We start from the raw sequence: 22,959 nt of genomic DNA, 5'->3' as shown, positions 1-22,959 counted from the left end.
CAGAAAGGTTAAGTCACTTGCCTAAGAACACACAGCTTATTTAAGCAGGAGAAGGCCTGGATGTCAAAGCTCTTTCAAAGTCCTTTCCACTGCAGTGCCTTGACATGAAAGAACGTACACTCCTCTCCTTCCTGTTCCTTACTACTCCCCATCTACCGTAAATGGACAGCCTTGTTGAAGAACCATGGCCAAAATCAGTCTTGCATCTCGGGCCAAAGGAATCTATCCCCCACTGCGGTGGGAAGAAAACAGGTTCTTCACGTCAGCTTCTGGAAGGGAGGAGAGAATCGCCCAAAGCTGGAGCTGTATGGCAGGCTGGTGCGCCTGACCCTCCCAGTCAAGGCCCTTCCTTCTCCTCGCTAGCTGGGGGTCAGGTGTGAAGTGCAGGGGTGGGGATCCGGGTCAGAGAGCTCTTCACCTTTGACTTGGTCTGGCTGGCGCCACCACAGTGTTGGAGTAGGATCCCGTCTCCAAGGCTACCCCCTCCAGGGTCCGGAGCTGGAAGATCTGGGGGTAGGACTCTGGTGACTCCCCAAAGTCTCGAGCAAGACCTGACACCCACTCCTCACCACTATCTCAGCCTGGGAGCCGGTCCTGTGGGCTCTGGACGCGCAGCCTACTCCGCTGCTGGAGCGGCTTTGCACACCGCTGCCGCCCAGCGCCCGGACCAAGAGCAGTCTGCCCGCAGCGGGACCCTGGAGCAGTGCCGCCCTCTGAGCCCCTAGAGTCTCGCGGTTGAGAGACCCGCGGTCAGAGAACCCCCTGGGAGCTCTGCTATCAGTCGGGTCGGATCACCCAGATTTGTAACTGGAGAAAGGTCCAGGTCCCAGAGGGACATCTCCAGGTGGCACCCTCTGGCCCTCGGACCTGAACTCGGAGTCCAGGCTGCCCCGTGCGCAAACCGACCCGTGTTCCGCTCTCAGGCCAACGGCAGCCTCGCACTCCCAGATCCTCCCCATGCACGGAGGCAGTTGCAGCTGCCCTCCTGGGCGGCGGCGTAACGATCCCCAGCTGCTCCAAGAACCCCGACTGGACCCTGGGCAACCTCTTCTGCCCGGGTGGCTCTCCCCGGGGTCTGAACCCCTCGCGCCCCCGCGCGTCCTTCTTTGTTTCTGAGCTTGCTCCGAAAGTGATGTAACGAGGCCAGACTCGCGCGCTGCTTTCCCTCTTTCCCAGACTAAGTCCTTCCTCCCTCCAGCACCCGGCGCTCTGCGCGCAGAGCCCGGCGCTAGGCTGTGCCTCCACTCCACTCCCAGAGCTCTGGAGACCGACGGGCACTGTTAAGAAAGACGCGCTCCCACGTCCCGCCTCCTGGATGCAGACTCAGTGGGGAAAGCGAGACTTTCCTCCCAGAAACAAGGGAGAGAGCCGAGGGGACAGCTGTTGTGGAGGTTTCTAAGGAGACTCAGACTGGCTTCTTTCCCTGCTCCTGGGAGACGGCAGGAATCCTCAGGTACCTCAGTGACCCAGTCGATGGATGTTTATATGAAAGAGACAGAGGCAGTAAGAGACAGAGAGAGAGAGAGAGAGAGAGAGAGAGAGAGAGAGAGAGAGAAAGAAACAGGAAGAAATAGAGACCCGGAGACCGTGATTGACAGACAAGTGGAGAGAAACAACGAGTAAGAGAGAGAGTTGGTGGGTGGAAAATTGACTTTGGGTTTTTTTTTTTTTTCTGTCTTTTTTTTTTTTTCTTAACCCACTGTGGTTTTGCCTCTGACAGAAGAGAGAACCGCTGCTCCTTAGCCAGTAAGCAGCCCCCTATCTGGATGGAGTGAAAGATGCGGCCTGATGACATAAACCCGAGGACTGGGCTGGTGGTGGCCCTGGTCAGTGTCTTTCTCGTCTTTGGCTTCATGTTCACCGTCTCTGGGATGAAAGGAGAGACTCTGGGAAACATCCCCCTCCTGGCCATCGGGCCAGCCATCTGCCTACCAGGCATCGCGGCCATTGCCCTGGCCAGGAAAACCGAGGGATGCACCAAGTGGCCTGAAAATGAGCTGCTGTGGGTCCGCAAGTTGCCCTGCTTCCGGAAACCCAAGGACAAGGAGGTGGTGGAACTGCTGAGGACCCCTTCAGACCTGGAGTCAGGCAAGGGAAGCTCAGATGAGCTGGCTAAGAAGGCGGGCCTCAGGGGGAAGCCCCCCGGCCAAGGGCAGACAGAGGTGCCTGTGGCCAGTTCCATCATCACCCCCACACCCATGGAAGCAGAACGCCAGAGCCTGGTCCAGAGCGGGCATCAGGAGGAGACATCCAGATACCTAGATGGCTACTGTCCCTCAGGCAGTTCCCTTGCCTACAGTGCCTTGGATGCCAAGTGCTCAGCCTGGGACAGATCTGACTGCCCAGAGCCTGAGGACAGAATCTTCTTTGTGCCCCAGGACAGTATCATCGTTTGCTCCTACAAGCAGAACAGTCCCTATGACAGATACTGTTGTTACATCAATCAGAGCCAAGGCAGGTGGGACCACGAGACAATAGTCTAAGCTTTGCATACAAGAGTCGCTGTGTTGATAGAAACAACTACACTCAGCTTCCAGGGGAAGGAAACTGCCCTGCTCCAACAGCCTTCAAACTGTTAGGAATTGACTTGGTATGTGATGGGTGTGCAAGCCTCGGGTGCCTGAGAGCCATGTAAATAGGCATGTTGGGGACACATTTTAAGGAAGGGTGATGAGTGTTAAGGACACTGGAAGAGGCAGTGGGTAGGAGAGGGAGCAGTTCCAATTGCTTTTTAACAAACCATGTTGGATGTTTTGTAAAATAACCCAGAAAGTGCTACTCAGCACCTGCTAAAAACAAGATAAATCTAGTGTGGGCTGCAGATATCAGGCATGAAATGATACATGGGCTTGCCATAGGGAAACTGAGCTGCTTTCAATCTGAATAAATTGAAAGACAAAACAATTAGTGCTTCATTGTATGAAATGATTTTTATCTCGTGAAAGCTTTTCACACTTATTATTTGCTGAAAGAAAAAAAAGTCAAGATAGAAAAGCTACTCCTTCCTTAGGTGGGATGGTTTTTGGAGAAAGGGGAGTTAAAGGCAGTTGAATTATGTAATTGAGTTTTATGATATAATCCTCTGACAAGATCAGAGATTTCAAATAAAGTAAAATAAGTGTGACAAGCTAGGTAAAAAACTAACATTTTTAGATGGCTATGTTACTTCTTAAACTTTCATTTAAATTGATTTACTGTGTCTTTATCTTAAGTGTTTTTTAATATTTACTATCATTCATGTATAATTTCCTCATCAGGTGCAAAATGACTTGATGTAATATTTTCATAGATTAGAATTTGTGTTCATCAAGTCAAAATGGGTTTTACATATGTATACAAGTGTCTTTAATATTTCTGGGAGTTCTGGTAGTAACTATTCCTATATGCCTTTTAAAATCTGAAAACTATGAAGTCAATACATTAGTCTTGAAATTTATGCAGAATTTGCATAAAAGACAATGGTTAAACTTCTGGAAATGTCATTATTTGTACATTTATTCAACATTCCCAAAGACTATAAATGCCAATGAAATAAGAGTTAACCTACTAGATTTAACTGAAGCTCTTTATTAAGTTCACCTAATCAGTGAGCATTGCATGACAAAGATCTGCTTTATTTCATACTTAATTTTTTGCTGCTGAGGGAAAAAGGCACAATGGGATCCTAAAATGTATTTTCTATTTCACTTGCTTAACTGAAATAGACAAGAGGGCAATCAGCCAGAATACCATTCAGTCCCTGTTGAAGAGAAATATTGAATTATATAGAGAAATCATTGTATATTTCATCTCGAAGATCAGAATATTTTGCATCCTCAAAGAATGATGATTTATTTTCAATGATCAGATAGTTCCAGCCACTTTCTCCCAAAGGGGGAATTGAGGACAAAATTTTAGCCATACCCCTTTTGTATATTTCAGGTCCAATTCTGCAAGTCTTTAAGTGCAGCAATCATTCAGTCTTAAGAATCATGCCCTTAAAAATCACAATTTCCAAACCAAGTTCAACATCAAAAGAGTATGATTTTTTTTTAGTAGGGCTTAAATGTCAGAAAATGAGATGTGTGATTCTGAGCAAATTTTATCTTCTTGTACCTCAGTTCTCACTCCTCAGAAATCAGGGAGGAGTGGGACTGACTTACACTAGAGTATGTCTATCGTTCATTCCCAGTTTGAATATTCTATGGCATTATGTCAAAGACACTTTATATAATGCCAGGGAATGAGATACAGCAAAATGCATGCCAAAGTTATGCAATTCATGATAAAAATTATATGACATGGATTGAATTCTTACTACTACTCAAAAGAATTTTGTAGATGTATGAAAGCAGATTTGTTTTATTGCCAAATATTATTTATTCAACATATACATTTCTGGAAATAAAATGAAGATGTTAACTAAGGATAAAATTTTTTTATATTGGTATAGCCCCCAAATAATCCAATAATTGCAATAAATGTAATTTACTTTGGATTTGGCATGGAGGGAAAATATTAGTTTCCTAAAATTTTAGTTTCCTAAAATCACAATACCTCTTAATAATTCTAGGGCATTTTGAAAGAGGAAAATCATGTTTCAATGAAGATGAGAATTATTGGATAACTCTCTTAGGAATAAAAACTTCTAATTTGAATAAAAGCCCTTCTAATCTGCTTGCCATTTGTGGACATCTTCAAAGATGAGGAGATAGCAAGACAGCAGAGAGAGATGTTCACAAAGACTCAGCAAATCCTATACAGGGTCTGAAAGAGATGCTTGTAGTGTTAGGTATGGTTTAAGGTGTGGAAAAGTTACTTTTTGATTTCTTGGAATCAGCTCAAACCCCATGATATCACACACACACATACACACACACTCCAATGTCCAAATCCAAAGTTAATTACTAGTTTAGAAATATAAGATATTTTATCACATTTTCAAGTTCTATTTCAGAAGAAACTTACTTCAGTCTTCTTCTTCCATCCACCTACTTAAGATACTTAAGGTATCTAAATATGCTCTTGAGGGAATTTTCTGCAGTGCTAAAATAATGGTTTGCAAATGTTGACTGGATGGCTTAACTTTGACCAGAAAGAATAAAATGTGTGACTGTGTGTGTGCATTTTTTTTTAACATCTCATAATAGGTAACCCCCTCCTAATATAAAGCAAGGTAGCCTAGTGCCCCAAATCAACACTCGTTAAAGACTATTCCATTCTGTTAAACAGAGGTGGAAGAGAGGGAAAACAAGGTGAGAAAACTGTCTGAGCTTGTTAGAAGAAAACAGCAGCTCATTCTAGTCAACAGTTTTCGCAAATTGTTAATATTAACATAATAGACAGGAGGACTATTCCCTGTCCATTAAGAGCTTTCAGACAGACATAAATCAAAGTAGGTACTAGTTATTTTTTTACTTGCTGTTAATCCAAATAGTCGTTTCAACTTGATTTTAAATACGCATTTTATTTTTGAAATTATTTCTATTGACTTTTTCATGTTCAATATTCCTACCTATCATGCTCATGGGTTTTCTAAACTGCTTCTTGATTTTAAAGTGTGAATTCAGCCAAGATACCCAAGCTGGAACATATTTAGACAACTGTTTCAAGATTTAGTTTCTATTACAATCATGACAAACAAAATCCAGATATATTTAAGTTCAGACTCTCTTTCAAACCCTACTAATCAGGTCCTTTGGAAATGTTTTCAATACTATGGGTCTTAATACCCACTGAGCTGGCACACAAAGGGAAGGAAGATTCCTTCTTTTAAATACTTTTCCCTTTTGTAATAGCCAACCTCCGTTTATTTATTAATATCTCCCCTCTGCACCTATAGCATCATTTACTTGGTAAATTCACTTTTATTATTACTTTATAACATTAAAGAAAAAATTTTGAAAATCCACAGCCCCACTATCCTAACAGAAATACTGTATTTCCATTTTAGCATATCATCCTCCAGGACTCCCCCACATGCACCTTAAATATTATAATTGTGTGTTTCTCTTTTCTCTTTTATTTATATGCCAAGTATGTTTTCATGTTTCTATGCGGTGTTCTTGATTACCATTTAACAATTGTGTAATATGCCATTTTTGAGATGTACCATAATTTAACATGCCATTCCTTATTGCTAGCCAGATAACACGTTTTATGGATGGTTTTATATGTTTTTTTTTTTTTCTATTCTTAGTAACACAGCTACATTATTTGTCATTTGCCCTAAGAGGTGAATATTTACGGTCAAAAAGTCGTCTCCTTATAGATGAGAGTAAGGGGGCAGAAATGTGTACATGGATCAAACACTTACATTATTGGTTTTCTCTTGACTCATGGGCAAGACATAGGGTAAGAGACAAAATAATCCTTCTACAAAAATGTCCCCCTTTTCAGACCAGAGCCAGTATTTTTAAGAATAAGATGAGATGGAGCCCATATTTTAAAGAGTAAGATGGAACATTTCCCCAGTTAAGATACACTAGTGTATATCTCAAAATCAGTTTACAGTGGTGTCAATCTTCAAGAGCATAATGTTGAACAAGCAAAATGAAAAATAGATGTAGACAATAATTATAGTATTTCAAAAGCACTTTCTTAAAGTGTCTCATCAATTATTTTATAATATATTTAATATGTGTGTATATTGTTACCTATCAGTGACTTAAAAATGAACTGGAATTTCAGGAATTCAACAGACTTTACCTATGAATTTTCTGTTTCTTTCTCAATGGAAAAAATGAACTGAAGATGGAATTATGGACAAATGCTCGGCCCAACCAGATATCTTAATAAAGAACTGAATTCCATTCAGCCTCTTGTCCAAATAACACAAAATCATGTAAACACCACTGAATCATGTCCTTGATTTCTCATGAACTACCACAGGCTCCTCACTCCATGAACACCCCAAAGAAAGAAGTTTATACATGACACTGTCCAGATACAAATAGGTAGACATTGATATCAGATCTCCACCATCTTTTGCAAATTATTCCTGGGCCTGACCCTTCTTAGAGATCCTTTCTTTGTCTTTACCTTTATTCCTCCTCCTAATTGCATGTTACAGACTGCAGACATGGTATCCTCAATGGCAACACAAGGCTTTCCATGCTTTATCCACAACAAGGTACAGTGTTACAGAATGGGCCAGTTACAAAACAGGGCAGAAAGCTATTAAAATGTCTCTCTGACAAATCTATCCCAAGAAAGTTAAATATAACAAATATATTTGCAAGTCATCACTTTCTTACTCTTTATGGTAATAAATGATTAAATATGAGACAACCCCTGAGTCTGAAGCCAGACCACATTTGTTTAGAAAAAAAATAGGCTTTTGAACATCAACTGCCTGTAATTCAACATGAAAAGTATGGACATATCTTCTCTGTGAACGGTTAGACCATCAGACCAACTCAAAAGGGCCCGCGTGCCCCTGTGCTCTTCACACCGCCTCCCATCCTCTGCAGCAGCTTCTTGGCTGTGCCCTGATTGTGCCCTGCAGCTCACCACCCTGAGCCTTCATCCCATCATTTTCTCTGCCTCACATGTCCACCCCGTCTTCACCCCTCTGCTGGTTAAGGCCCTAACATCTTTTAGGCAGCAGCTACCACATCTTCCACAGTCTTTTAGATTTTCGCCCTCAGAACTAATAACACTTCTACTATTCTCTGGCCTGACAGCACCGCCACCATTATCATCGCACATATTAGCTGAGGGTGTGTCTGTCTCTCCAACTGCAGCATGAGCTCTTGGAGGGCAGGGGCCACGTTTTATTCATCCTCCACCCCACCTCCTCCACACTTTGCCCTGCTCAGTGAAAACGCTAAATTGCACCACTTGGGTCACTCTCACAACCTTCCTTCTTCCGCTTTCTCACAGGAAAAAAATATCTACCTTCTTGATTTGAACTGAATTAAATTGAATATAGTCAGCAAAAACGTGGGTTAAAATAGGCTTCTGTGGGTTGGGACCCTAACTTTTATTTAGCATATTGTTTCTTCAGGGAAACCACATCTTACATAACAAGGAGAAGAAAGAAATAAACCACTCCAGAATATTTTCTCCTCCCTCCCTGACTGACCTAACTCCTACTCCCTTCCTCTCTCCATGAGTCAGTGACCATACTACACATACAACAGGAACTGGTGGTTCTAGAAGCACTTGACAGCCAAGTTTTTGAATTCCTGACCAGAAAGAAGACAAATCAATGTACTCAGGTTAACCCTGTAAGTAGGTCAACAGAATATAATTTGCCAGCCTGGCTATTGTCCTTCTATTATGCTTCCATCCGATAATGCAAACAGGACTTTCCAGGCCACCTGGGTATTCCCTCAGGACGCTCTCAGGGGGCTGAGTGGCAGACCCTAACTCCCCACCCCCAGTGAAGCTTTTCTTCTCCACAAAGTCTGTGAGATGCTCAGAGACTGGTTTGTGGTTCCGAGAGGCTCTGGCTTGTTCTGGAACAAGATGATGGCATTGCTCAGCAATTCTCTTGAGTTGTATTTGAGGCCAGTCTTAATAAACTTCGGGCTCATGTAACTGGTCCTGTAAATTTCCCAAACTATGCCAGTGAAAGTGGCATTTAATTTGAGTAACTCTTTTTCTTGACCACGGCAACTATCAGGTTCTCCCTCAGCAATAGCAAGAAGGACCTCATTTGAGTATGAGTGGGGAAGGGGATAACAAAGGGAGAATGTGATTCATATGGAATTGTCAATACAGGGAGAAGAGCCAATAATCCCTCATTAAGCCAGTCACTTCTGTGGCCTCCTGCCCTGACATCACCACTTCTTGTCTCAAACTTAGCAGCAAATGCTAGAAAACAGACTGAGAGGACAAACCAAACAGAAAAATGTTTTAAAACTGAAAAGAGTAAAAGGAAAATGCTAGAGAATTTTGATACATTTTTGAAATGGCTAAGAATAGAAATATAAACAATTTAAGTATATTCTAATAAGGGCAAAAATTAGCTAAAACTATCCTGTTGGACAGAGTCAAAAGGAATATAAAATAGCATTCAATAAATTAGGTTAAACTAGCTTAAAAATTACTCAATAGACCAAAAAGTACAATAAATACTAGAAAGTTAAAGGAGTATAAGTGAACGCTATTAGCTGAAGTATTCAAAATTAAATCTTTTTAAATTCATAAATTCAACAAAAATGTCCCACTAAAAAAACAGGGTGTGAAATATGAACAGAAATACTGAGACTGGGACTGAGAGCCCACCGACCTATGCCTGGCAGAGGGAAAGACAGACAAGGAACAGAGCTGGACTGAGCTCTCCTCCCTGAAGAGTCCCCCAAGGCAGGCCCTTACCCTTCAGGCAGCAAAACTACAGAGTCCAGAACTGTTGCTCCCCCACAAGCCTGAGGTCCCTCCAAAGCTCACCTCTCACCCTCCTGTGTTAGAATAGAGGCCAGCAGCAAAAATGTTGAGGGGCAATGTGTAATCATGGCCTTATGGAGGTCTTAACACAGAAGTGTCACTGACTATGTCTTTGTCAGCCTTGTCTGGTCTCTGTCCTCTTCATCCCCCCATTTCCACAAGCAGCCCAGTATCCATTCCTTCACTCCACAAGTCCTGGTGAAGCAGTGCGTATGTGCTGGGTATTGTGCTGGCCTGAGATGTCACAGTGAACAGAACAGACCAGGCTCCTGTCTTCATGGAGCTCACAGGTTAGCAGGGGGTGTCAGTGGTTGCAGAGGATGTTACAGCAGCACTTGGCAGGAGCACTAGCCCTCACCTTGTTGGAGGAGGGTGGTGAGCAGAGAAAGTATCTAAAGGGGTTCTACCAATTCCACAGCGTGTAGGGGTAGTGGGGAGAGTTCCCCACATAGCCAAGCAGTTCTCCAACACCAGCTAGGCATCCCATAATTCAACTCAATTCTGATACCACCCACCTGGAGTTACCATCAGATTCCACAAGGGCTCAGCCCCCTCCCACTTCAGATGCCACGTGCAAGGCCGGGTGTCACCTGTGCTTCTAACAGGCTCAAGGTTCCAGGGGTGCCTGGGTGGGCTCAGTCGTTAAACATCTGCCTTCCTCTCGGGTCACGATCCCGGGGTCCTGGGATCTAGCCCACCTCCCTGCTCAGAGGGGGGTCTGCTCCTCCCTCCCCCTCTTCCCCTCCCCCAACTTGTGCTTTCTCTCTAATAGATAAATAAAATTTTAAAAATAAATAAATAAATAAATAAATAAATAAATAAATAAATGTTCTAACAACCCTCTCCTCAGCTTTGATTAATTTGCTAGAGTGGCTTACAGAACTCAGAGAAACATTTTACTCACTAGATTACTGGTTGATTATAAAAGGATATAACTCAGGAATAGTCCAATGGAAGAGAAGCATAGAGCAGGGTTTAGAAAAAGCGCAGAGAGCTTCCATACCCTCTCAGATCACGCTTCTCTTACTGAATCTCCACCTGTTCACCAACCCAGAAATTCTCTGGTCCATTCTTTTGGGGTTTTATGGAAGCTTCATCACATAGGCATGATTGATTAAATGATTGACCATTGGTTATTGACTCAGTCGCCAGCCCCTCCCCCTCCCCAGAGGTCAGGGGGTGAGACTGAAAGTTCCAATCCTCTAATCACAAAGTTGATTCCCCTGGCAACCAGCCCCCATCTGGTGACCCAGGGGCTTACCAAAAGTCAACTTATTGACATAACAAAAGACATCTTTATGATGGTCATCACTTAGGAAATTTCTACAATTTTAGGAGTGCTATGCAAGAAACTGGATAAAGACCAAATATGCATTCCTTCATATAAATCACCATATCACAGAGTCACGGGGGAAAACGTCTGATATGAGACCTGAAAAATGCATAGGAAATAGCTGACTATAGAGGGGAGAAAGAGTGTTCCAAGCCAAGAAAACACCGTTTATGAAGGCCAAGAAGAAAGAGAAAGCATGACACATGTTTATTCAGAGAAATGCAAAAAAAAAAAAAAAATCATTAGATGGCTGGAGAGGGGGCCGGGTAGAGAAGGGCCAGGCAATGGCTTAGGCCTCTCCCCACCACTACATTTAGGCTTGTTACACAGAAAAAGAAGGCCTGGCCACTCAGCTCGTCTCCAACACAACCATAAGGAAGGAAGATTAGACTCATCTTGACTAGGGCTTGCAGATTTAACCAAATTCTACTCTAAGAAGAATTGATTCAATACACAACTGGTTGCTTTGGTTGCATTTCGGGCAAGGCTCCTTTCACTTGGAGACAAACAACTAATCAAACTAAGCAGTCCACCTTTCAAACATTTGTTTTGCTCTTACGTACACTAAAATAACTTGGAACTCTTAAGTGAAAAATAACTGGTATAAACAGCTTCTAAAATCACCATCTCTGGGATATTATTACAATTATTACAGATAGGTTGACATATGAGAAAACTTTTTTCCCAGCATGGATTAATTACCCAACAATGATTGTGACGTTAACCAGACTTCCATCTCTATGGTCAACATTTTCTGTGTTTCAAAATATCCCTAATTTCTTCCTTAGGTCAGCTGCCTGGAACTCAGGTCCCTTGTACAGACATATCTATCCCTGCGCAGATACGTTTATCATTCTCAAAGAGGGTCCCATGTCTGTTAGTTCCTTGATAGGTAAATATATGTTACACAATAAAATGTTTTAATACCCAAATAAGTTTGAGAATTGCTGGGCTAAATCAATGCAAACATATTTTTTTACAATCTCTATCCCCAACACTCAGAACAGGACCCAGTACAAAGCAGGCACCAAATAAGTACTTCTTGAATTAGTGAATGTAGAATTCCATAAAGCCATTTATTCACATGCTCTGTGACATAAAAGAAGAGCACTGAGTGTGCAGCATTCCACAGGGCTTCCTTACTGAAAAATCTTGCCCTAATCTCTAGGTCTAGAAGCACAGTAATGATGACAAGACAAATTTTCAGAAATCAAAATGAAGAGTCAAAGGAAAGGGAGGCAAGTTACATAATCCCCAGAATTACCCTCATGTTCCTTCTTGGCCCTTGCTGTTCATCCAAGAGCAGTCTTCTAACAAAACTATTCTTCCCTCAGAAGAGACAATTTGGGTGATCAGAGCAAAGATGTGTCTGTCAGACATATTTTGCCTCCAGATGCTAATTTCCCAGGTGTCCAGTTTGGCTCAAAAAAGTTGCCAGGAGAAACCCACATGGGTTTCCTCCCTCTTTGGGAGCTTTGTACTATCACTCAATAAACTATCGCTCAATAAACTGCTTTGCTGCCCACCAAAAAAAAAAAAAAAAAAGGTTGCTAGGTCCTTCAACTCAGAAATTAAATTGATCCAAGATACCAGATATTGGTGAGAAGTATTTATAAGAGTTCTAAGAAGCTTTATGGTGCAGAAGTAATCTGTTATGGAACCAGAAACCCATGGGAAATTAGAATCCCTGCCTTCCCTAATCCCACCCCCACAGTCTCATCCATGACCTGAGCAAATATCATCAAAGTAGTTCAGTGGTTCTTAAACTTTAGCATACATCAGAATCTCCTGGGCCTGTTAAAATATGGATTGCTGGAACTCACCCCGAGATTTGCTGATTCAGTAGAATTTACATTTCTGTGAAATTCTCAGGTGATGCCACTGGTGCTGGTTCCTGGTTGCTTCCTCACCACTACCTGTGCTATCAATTGGTTTTATAGCCACAAGTCTGGTATAGACTCATAGGTCCAGCCTTGCAGTAGCATTTGGATCTAATAACTGGTACATAATAGGTACCCAGTAAATGATTTGATTAAATTAATAATGAATTGTTTGTCTAATCCCCGAGATTGGGATCTACTTTGGGAAAGTGTACCCCACATCCCCTGATGAAACTGGAGCCCAGTCCTTTATCCCCACTTGCTCAACTGGGATCATGACCCTTTCTGCCTACCTCCAGACCTTACAGGGACCATGTGCCCAAAAGCCAAACTTTTTGACTAGTGACAAGGGACATGACAGAGTCCAAGTGGGATAGGCCCTTTTTGAACCATGGGATTTAGACTCCTGGCCTGCCAGGTAAAAGCCAACTCCATCATGATCTAGTCTGTCCCAACCATTCCTGGTTGATTCCTCTCCTTGCCAGGCCACTCCTGAGCTCCCCAGCAGGATGCTGGCTGAAGATTCACAGCTATTTTGGGACATGAGGCAGGTATCTGAACCAGGTTCCAATGATGACTTTGAAATAGAGACTTGATTAGAGATCTTGAAAGCCTTTCCCATCAGCCAGAATAAACAGTGGTTTACTTTATTATTTTCTTTTGTACTATTTTAACCACGCGGTGAGTGCACTAATCTCATTCTTCCCTGCCTGTAATTAACATATGTGAAGTGAATAGAAAAGAAAATCGTACTATGCCCTTGGAAGAGTAATATACTTGGGATTTGACAGATAATGGGAAAAGTAAATTCGAAGAATAAAGATTTTTCCAAGAAATTCAGAAAGAAAAATTAAAATCTGTTGTTTACCAATATCCCCACATTTTAACATTCTCCACAATCCCACATTGCTGAGGAAGTGCAGGTAACTGCCTATGTATAGACACCTGATAGAAGAATGACCCATCTGTGCTAAACCACAGCCTTCCCACTCCTTTTCTGATGCAGCTTCTACCACTGTTTCCCTTGGAAACCAAAGAAGCAGCTGCCTGCAAAAACATCTCTCTCCCTCCTCGCTCATCAGTCCAAAGGACTAGCAGCTTGTTTTCTTGCTCATTGAAAACATCTGATGTTGGGGGACGACATGCATGTGGGGATCAGTACAAAAGATATTACCACAGAGGGTCAGACATATTGTGCATTCTGCCTACTATTCTTTCTTAGATGGTTTCACGTCCCTCTTCATTTTATGTACTACATCATCAATTTCTTCTCTGTGTTGTAATGATTTGTGTACACAAACCTTCTCTACTAGATCTTAGTTATTTAAAGTCTAGGGAGGGGGGCGCCTGGGTGGCTCAGTCATTAAGCATCTGCCTTCAGCCAGGGCGTGATCCCAGAGTCCTGGGATCGAGCCCCGCATCAGGCTCCCTGCTCCGCTGGGAAGCCTGCTTCTTCCCCTCCCACTCCCCCTGCTTGTGTTCCCTCTCTCACTGGCTGTGTGTGTCTCTCTCTCTGCCAAAAAATAAATAAAATTTTTTTAAAAGATTTTATTTATTTATTCGACAGAGAGAGAGAGAGTCAGCGAGAGAGGGAACACAAGCAGGGGGAGTGGGAGAGGAAGAAGCAGGCTCATAGCCGAGGAGCCTGATGTGGGGCTCGATCCCAGAACGCCGGGATCACGCCCTGAGCCGAAGGCAGACGCTTAACCGCTGTGCCACCCAGGCGCCCCATTTTTTTTTAAGATTTTATTTATTTAGGGGCACGCCCCATTTTTTTTTAAGATTTTATTTATTTAGGGGCACGCCCCATTTTTTTTTAAGATTTTATTTATTTAGGGGCACGCCCCATTTTTTTTTAAGATTTTATTTATTTAGGGGCGCCTGGGTGGCACAGCGGTTAAGCGTCTGCCTTCGGCTCAGGGCGTGATCCCGGCGTTCTGGGATCGAGCCCCACATCAGGCTCCTCGGCTATGAGCCTGCTTCTTCCTCTCCCACTCCCCCTGCTTGTGTTCCCTCTCTCGCTGACTCTCTCTCTCTCTGTCGAATAAATAAATAAATAAATCTTTAAAAAAAAAAAAAAAGTCTAGGGAGGACATAATCTTCTGTTCAGCATTCACTACATATTGATTAATACGTTATAATAACATCATATAACTAATGTAATATGATTATAACCCAATGATGTAAGTTTTAACATCCACTGATGATTCTTGCCTGAATTAACTATTACTATAATGACTTCTAAATATTCATTTTTTTCACTATTCTACTTTTATCTATTGGAATTCTACTTAAAGAAAGAGTAGAATTTTTTTGACTTACTTATTTATAAACAAATATGGAGGGGCACCTGGTTGGCTCAGTTGGTTGAGCATCTGCCTTCAGCTCAGGTCATGATCCCAGGGTTCTGGGATCAAGTTCTGCATCGGGATCCTTGCTCAGCAGGGAGCCTGCTTCTCTCTCTCCCTTTGCCTGCTGCTCTCTCTGTCAAATAAATAAATAAATAAAATCTTAAAAAATAAAAACAAATATGAACTCATGGATTATTATCCATTTCTACCAATTTTTAAAGTTAACATTGTCATGGATTATTATTTTATGCATGGGTTATAATCTGTTACTCTTGAAAGCTAAAATTGTCCCAGTTTGGGCCAGAGGGAATCCCTTGAAGCTTGCTCCTGTCCTATTGACATCTTCCTTTAAACATTACTTTCTATCTTGCTTTAAACACTACTTGCTTTAAACACTACTTTCTTGGGTGCCTGGGTGGCTCAGTCGTTAAGCATCTGCCTTCGGCTCAGGGCGTGATCCCAGAGTCCTGGGATCGAGCCCCACATCGGGCTCCATGCTCTCCTGGGAGCCTGCTTCTTCCTCTCCCACTCCCCCTGCTTGTGTTCCCTCTCTTGCTGGCTGTCTCTGTCAAATAAATAAATAAAATCTTTTTATCTGTGGTGTCATTTGCAAATATCTTCTCCCATTCCGTGGGCTGCCTCTTAGTTTTTTTGACTGTTTCCTTGGCTGTGCAGAAGCTTTTCAAAAACTAAGAGGCAGCCCACGGAATGGGAGAAGATATTTGCAAATGACACTACAGATAAAAGACTGGTATCCAAGATCTACAAAGAACTTCTCAAACTCAATGCATGAGAAACAAATAATCAAATCAAAAAATGGGCAGTAGATATGAACAGACACTTTTCCAATAAAGACATACAAACAGCTAACAGACACATGAAAAAGTGTTCAAAATCATTAGCCATCAGGGAAATTCAAATCAAAACCACACTGAGATACCACCTTATGCCAGTTAGAATGGCAAAAATTGACAAGGCAAGAAACAACAATTGCTGGAGAGGATGTGGAGAAAGGGGATCCCTCCTACATTGTTGGTGGGAATGCAAGTTGGTACAGCCACTCTGGAAAACAGTGTGGAGGTCCCTTAAAAAGTTAAAAATTGAGCTACCCTATGATCCAGCAATTGCACTACTGGGTATTTACCCCAAAGATACAGACATAGTGAAGAGAAGGGCCATATGCACCCCAATGTTCATAGCAGCATTGTCCACAATAGCTAAATCTTGGAAGGAGCTGAGATGCCCTTCAACGGATGACTGGATTAAGAAGATATGGTCCATATATACAATGGAATATTACTCAGCCATCAAAAAGAACGATTTCTCAACATTTGCTGCAACATGGACGGGACTGGAGGAGATAATGCTAAGTGAAATAAGTCAAGCAGAGAAAGATAATTATCATATGGTTTCACTCATTTATGGAACATAAGAAGTAGGAAGATCAGTAGGAGAAGAAAGGGAAGAAAAAAGGGGGGGGTAAACAGAAGGGGGAATGAACCATGAGAGACTACGGACTCTGGGAAACAAACTGAGGGCTTCGGGGAGGGGGGCAATGGGCTAGGCCGGTGATGGGTATTAAGGAGGGCATGTATTGCATGGTGCACTGGATGTTATACGCAAGTAATGAATCATGGAACTTTACATCAAAAACTAGGGATGTACTGTATGGTGACTAACATAATATAATAAAAAATTATTATAAAAAATAATAAATAAATAAATAAATAAATAAATAAATAAATAAATAAAATCTTTTAAAAAATGAATAAACACTACTTTCTATCACATGATGTTTCAATAAAACTCTTATTCATTACAAAAAGAGAAACAATAATTTTACAGCAGATAAACCTGGTAGACATCACCTCAACCAGTGATCAAAGTTAAGATCACCAGTAATGGTGCCTCTTGATACCATGCAGTGAGAAGGACACATCATCGCTTTGATGGTATTTCTGCCAAAAAATGAATAACCTCAATCTTAATGGTAAGGGACATTCTACAAAAGAACTGGTCTGTACTCTTCAAAAATGTCAAGGTCATAAAAGACAAAGACTAAAAAATGGTCTTGGATTAAGAGACAAAACATGATACTAAATGAAATGTGTGATCCTGGAAGGGATAAGGGGGGGGAAATAGAGCTATTAAATTTTATTGAGAAAATTGGAAAATTTTTAATAAAGTCTGGAAATAATAGTATTATATCAATGTTAATTTTCTGATTTTGATCATTATATTATGGTCATACAAAAGAATGTTTTCCTTCTTAGGGATTTAGACACTGAAGTCTTTGGGGGAAAGGAGTATCATGTCTTCTCCTTACTCTCAAAAGGTTCAGAAGAATGATAAGACAAAAGTGATAACCTGGTTGAAGGGTACACGAGAAAGTGGGTGAAAGTATGCGGGCATTTTTTGTGCTGCTCTTGCAACTTTTCCATAAACTTGAAATTATTTCAAAACTAAAAGTTACAAAAACTGAGTTGCATAAAAGTCATTTATACTTCACTACTTTCTTAGAGGATTAAAGGCAATTTATAACCCTTTCTATCCAACAGGATTTTTTCAATTAACTGTCTTCAGCTGGGTTCCCCTAGCAGCAGACCCTGAGCCAAGTATTTGAGTACAAGTAGTTGATTTGGAACATGATCCTAAAAAGCATCTTGCCTTGCAAGAAATGTTAAAAGAAGTTCTCCAGAAGGAAAGAAAATGATTAGGGTCTTGGTCAGGAACTTGGATGTACATAAAAGGAACTTGGATCTACATAAAGAGAGGAAGAGCATTAGAGAAGGAATAAGTGAAGATAAAATAAAAACTTTTTCTTACTCTTAATTGATCTAACAAATAACAATTGGTTCAAAATAATAATATCAGGGCACCTGGGGGGCTCAGTCAGTTGAGGATCTGACTCTTGATCTTGGCTCAGGTCTTGATCTCAGGGTTGTGAGTTCGAGCCCTACTAAAAACAATAACAATAATAATAATAATACCAACAATGTACTTGATGATTATCGCTCATGTTTAAGTAAAATGAATGACAGCAATGATACAAAGGACAGGAGAGAGAAATTGGGAATATTTTCTTATTTTGTTATAAGGTACTTGCACTGCTAGTGAAGTGGTATAGTGTTATTGGAAAGTAGACTTGGGTAAGTTGTAAATGTGTATTGCAAACATCAGAGCAACCACTACAAAAGGTTTTTTAAAAAAGTATAACCAATACACTAATAAGAGAATGGAGAAAAAATGGGATCATATAAAATGCTCAATTAAAACCATAGATGGCAGAAAAAGAATGGAAGACAAAATTAGGAACAAAGAACAAGAGCCACAAATAGAAAACAGTAACAAATATGGTAGGTATTAATCCAACTATACAAATGACATTTTAAACAATGGTCTAAACACACCAATTAAAAGACAGAGATAGTCAAAGTGGATCAAAAAATAAGACTCAACCATATGCTATCTATAAAAAAAAATCCACTACAAATACAAAGTAGATTAAAAGTAGAGGAACGGGGCACCTTGGGTGGCTCAGTCAGTTAAGTGTCTGCCTTCGGCTCAGCGTCCTGGGATTATGTCCCACATCAGGCTCCCTGTTCAGCAGGGAGCCTACTTCTCTCTCTCCCTCTGCCCCTTCCCCCTTCTCATGCTCTCTCTCTCTCACTCTCTCTCAAATAAATAAATAAAATCTTTAAAAAAAAAAAAAAAGTACAGGAATGAAGAAAGATATACCATGCTAACAATAATCAAAAGAAAGCTGGAGTAACTATATTAATTTCAGACAGAACAGACTTCAGAGCAAAGAAAATTTTCAGGGTAAAGAGGGTGCTGTGAACTGAATTGTGTCCCCCCCAAATTCATATGTTGAATCAGTATTCCCCAATATGACCAGATTTGGAGATAAGGCTTAGAAGGAGCAAGTAAATGACATCATAATGGTGGGTCATGATAAGATAGGATTAATGTCCTTCTAAGAAAAGGCACCAGAGAGCTTGCTCTCTCTTCCTCCAATTGTGCTCAAAGAAGAGAGCAAATGAGCACCCAGTGAGATGGCAGCCACCTACAAACCAGGAAGACAGGCCCCACCAGAAACTGACCATGCTGGCACCCTTATCTCAGACTTGCAGCATCAAAACTGTGAGAAAATAAATGTCTGTTGTTTAACCAACTGGTCTATGGTATTTTGTTATGGCAGCCCATACTGACTAAGACAGAGAGACATTCCATAATGATAAAGGGGTCAATTCACCAAGAAAATATAACAAACTTTAAAGCATATGCACCTAACAACATAGTGTCAAAATACATGAGTTAAAAGCTAATAGAACCGCAAGGAGAAATAGTTGGAGACATCAATATCCTTCTATCAAAAATGGGCAGATCCAGCAGGGAGAAAATATCAGATGCGAAAAAAGGGATATCACTACAGATCCCACGAGCATTAAGAGAATAACAGAGGAATACTACAAACAACTCAATGCTTACAAATTTGATAACTTGGATGAAAAGTACCAATTTCTTGAAAAACACAATTTGCCAAAGCTCACATAAGAAGAAATAGACAATCTAAATAGATGAATATCTATTAAAGAAATTGAATCAATGATTAATAACCTTCCAAAACTGAAAGCATCAGACTCATATGGGTTCAATGATAAGTTCTTCCCAACATTTAGGATAAGAATTATACCAATTCTCCATATCTCTTTCTGAAGACAGAAGCAGAGGGAATTTTTCCTAAATCATTCTATGACTCATAATTACTAGAATACCAAAACCAGAGAAAGACTTCAAAAGGAAAGAAAACTATAGACCAACATCTCTCATGAACATGATGCAAAAATCCTTAACAAATTATTAGCAAATCTAATTTAACAATGTATAAAAAGAATTGCACAACACAACCAAGTGGGATTTATCCTAGTTATGCATGGTTGCTTCAACATTCAAAAAGCAATTAATGTAATCCTTCATATCAACAAGCTAAAGAAGAAAAAATCAGATGATCATATTAAAAGGTGCAGAAAAAGCATTTGACAAAATCCAACATCCATTCATGATAAACATTCCAAGCAAACAGGAAATAGAGGGGAACTTCCTCAGTTTGATAAAGAACATTTACAAAAAATCTACAGCTTACATCATATAACTAACATCTCACCATCATTACTGGTTGGAAACTAAAAACTTTCATGCTAAGGTCAGGAAAAAGTCAGGGATGTCATGTCCTCTTGTACCACTCTTTTCAACATTGTCCTAGCTAATGCAGTAAGACAAGAAAAGGAAATAAAAGGTATACTGATTGAAAAGAAAGAAATATAAATGTATTTGCTCACAGATGACACAGTTGTCTATGTAGAAAATCTAAAATAATTGACAAAAAACCTGAAACAATTATAGTAAGACTGCAGGATACAAAGTTAACCTATAAAAGTTCACCACTTTCCTATATACTAACAATGAACAGGTGGAATTGAAATTAAAAACACAATACCACTTGCATTAGCACCCCCGAAAATGAAATACTTAGATACAAATACTTAGATACAAATACTTAGATACAAATCTAACGAAATATACATAAGATCTATATGACAAAAACTACACAACTCTGATGAAAGAAATCAAAGAACTAAATAAATGGAGAGATATTCCATGTTCACAGATAAGAAATCTCAATATTGTCAAGATATCATTTTTTCCCAACTTGATTAACAGATTCAATACAATACCAATCAAAATACCAGCAAGTTATTTTGTGACCACTGGCAAATTGGCTCTTTATGGAGGCGCAATAGGGCCAGAATAGCCAATACAATGTTGAAGAGTAAAATCAGAGAACTCACAGTACTTGACTTCAAGAATTACTATAATGCTACAGTAATCAAGACAGCATAGTATTGTCAAACACACACACACACACACACACACACACACACACACACACACAAATAGATCAATGGAACAGAACAGAGAGCCCAGAAATAGACCCTCATAAATATAGTCAACTGATCTTTGATGAAGGAGCAAAGGCAATACAAGGGAGAAAAGATAGTCTTTTTGACAAATGGTGCTGGAACAATTAGACATCCACATGCAAAAAAGAAAAAAAAAAAAAACCCAGGCACAGATCTTATACCTTCACAAAAATCAACTCAGAATGGATCATAGACCTAAATGTAAAATGCAAAACTATAAAACACCTAGAAAATAGCATGGAAGAACCTCTAAGTGACCTTGGGTATGGTGATGACTTTTTTGATTCAACACCAAAGGTGATAAGCCAGATTTCATTAAAATGTAAAACCTCAGGGCACCTGGATGGCTCAGTCACTTGGGTGTCCAACTCTTGATTTCAGCTTAAGTCATGATCTTCAGGGTTGTGAGATCAAGCCCTGCATCAGGCTTCACGCTGAGTGTGGAGCCTGCTTAAGATTCTCTCTCTCCCTCTCCCTCTGCCCCGCCTCCCCACCCCCCCGCCCCCGGCTGCTTGAGCCTGTGGGCACATGCTCTCAATCTCTCTCTCTCGTAAAAAAAATTTTTTAAACCTCTGCCCTGGGCACCTGGGTGGCTCAGTCAGTTAAGCATCTACCTTTGGCTCAGGTCATGATCCCAGGGTCCCGGAATCAAGTACTGCATCAGGCTTCCTGCTTGGCAGGGAGTCTGCTTCTTCCACTACCCCTTCCCCCTACTTGTACTCTCTCTCTCACACACTCTCCCTTTGTCAAATAAATAAATAAAAATCTTTAAAAATTTTTTTAAAAATAAAACCTCTGCTCTACTAAAAACACTGTCAAAATGATGAGAAGACAAGCCACAGACTGGAAGAAAACATTTGCATAAGACATATCTGATAAAGGATTATTGCCCAAAATATACAAGGAACTCTTAAAACTCAACAATAAGAACACAAATAACCCAGTTTTTAAAGGGCCAAACAACAGGTACATGAAAAGATGCTCAACATCATTAATCATCAAGAAAATTCAAATCAAAACCACAATGAGATAGCACCTCACACTGTTAGGATGGCTATTATCAAAAGACAAGAGATAAGTGCTGGTAAGGATGTGAAGTAAAAGAAACCCTGTTGCACTGTTGATGGGCATGTAAATTGGTGCAGTCACTATGGTAAATAGTATGGAGGCTCCTCAAAGAATTAAAAATAGAACTACCATATGATCTAGCAATATATCCAAAGGAAATGAAATTACTGTCTAAAACACATGTCTGGGGGCACCTGGGTGGCTCAGTCGTTGGGCATCTGCCTTCGGCTCAGGGCGTGATCCCGGCGTTCTGGGATCGAGCCCCACATCAGGCTTCTCTGCTGAGAGCCTGCTTCTTCCTCTCCCACTCCCCCTGCTTGTGTTCCCTCTCTCGCTGTCTGTCTCTCTCTGTCAAATAAATAAATAAAATCTTTAAAAATAAATAAATAAATGAATGAATAAATAAATAAATAAATAAATAAAACACATGTCTGCACTCTTGTGTTCATTGCAGCAATATTCACAATAGCCAGACATGAAAGCAACCTAAGTGTCCATCAACAAGTAAATGGATTAAATAATACACATACACATACAATGGAATGTTATTCAGCCATTAAAAAAGAAGGAATTCCTCACCTGAGATAACATGGATGAACCTAGAGAGTATTAAGCTAAATGAAATAAGTCAGAAAAAGACAAATAGTGTACGATATCACTTATATGTAGATTCTTTTTTTTTTTTTTTTTAAGATTTTATTTATTTATTTGACAGAGATAGAGACAGCCAGCGAGAGAGGGAACACAAGCAGGGAGAGTGGGAGAGGAAGAAGCAGGCTCATAGCAGAGGAGCCTGATGTGGGGCTCGATCCCATAACGCCGGGATCACGCCCTGAGCCGAAGGCAGACGCTTAACCGCTGTGCCACCCAGGCGCCCCTATATGTAGATTCTAAAAGAACAAACTCATAGAAACAGAGTAGATAGGTGGTTGCCAGATGCAAGGGGTGGGGAAAATGGGTAAAAATGGTCA

At 40.8% G+C, this 22,959-nt stretch overlaps 1 protein-coding gene across 1 annotated transcript; it reads left to right on the top strand.

Moving 5' to 3' along the window:
* The first annotated feature begins 1,297 nt into the window (after positions 1-1,297).
* On the top strand, positions 1,298-4,387 carry TMEM215 (transmembrane protein 215). Its single transcript, XM_045780646.2, has 2 exons — positions 1,298-1,453; positions 1,721-4,387. Exon 2 carries the CDS (start codon positions 1,779-1,781, stop codon positions 2,481-2,483), a length of 705 nt encoding a protein of 234 aa, XP_045636602.2. The 5' UTR covers positions 1,298-1,453; positions 1,721-1,778; the 3' UTR covers positions 2,484-4,387.
* Positions 4,388-22,959: the final 18,572 nt, after the last annotated feature.

This window comes from Ursus americanus, chromosome 18, assembly GCF_024610735.1.
Source record: "Ursus americanus isolate L20-20 chromosome 18, mUrsAme1.1.p, whole genome shotgun sequence".
NCBI lineage: Eukaryota > Metazoa > Chordata > Mammalia > Carnivora > Ursidae > Ursus > Ursus americanus.
The sequence above is the reverse complement of the archived record's forward strand: the minus strand, read 5'-3'. Positions and strand labels throughout refer to the sequence as shown.

Bases quoted from the DNA above. Each gene is read 5' to 3' on its own strand.
- TMEM215 (XM_045780646.2), top strand. From the start codon at position 1,779: ATGCGGCCTGATGACATAAACCCGAGGACTGGGCTGGTGGTGGCCCTG.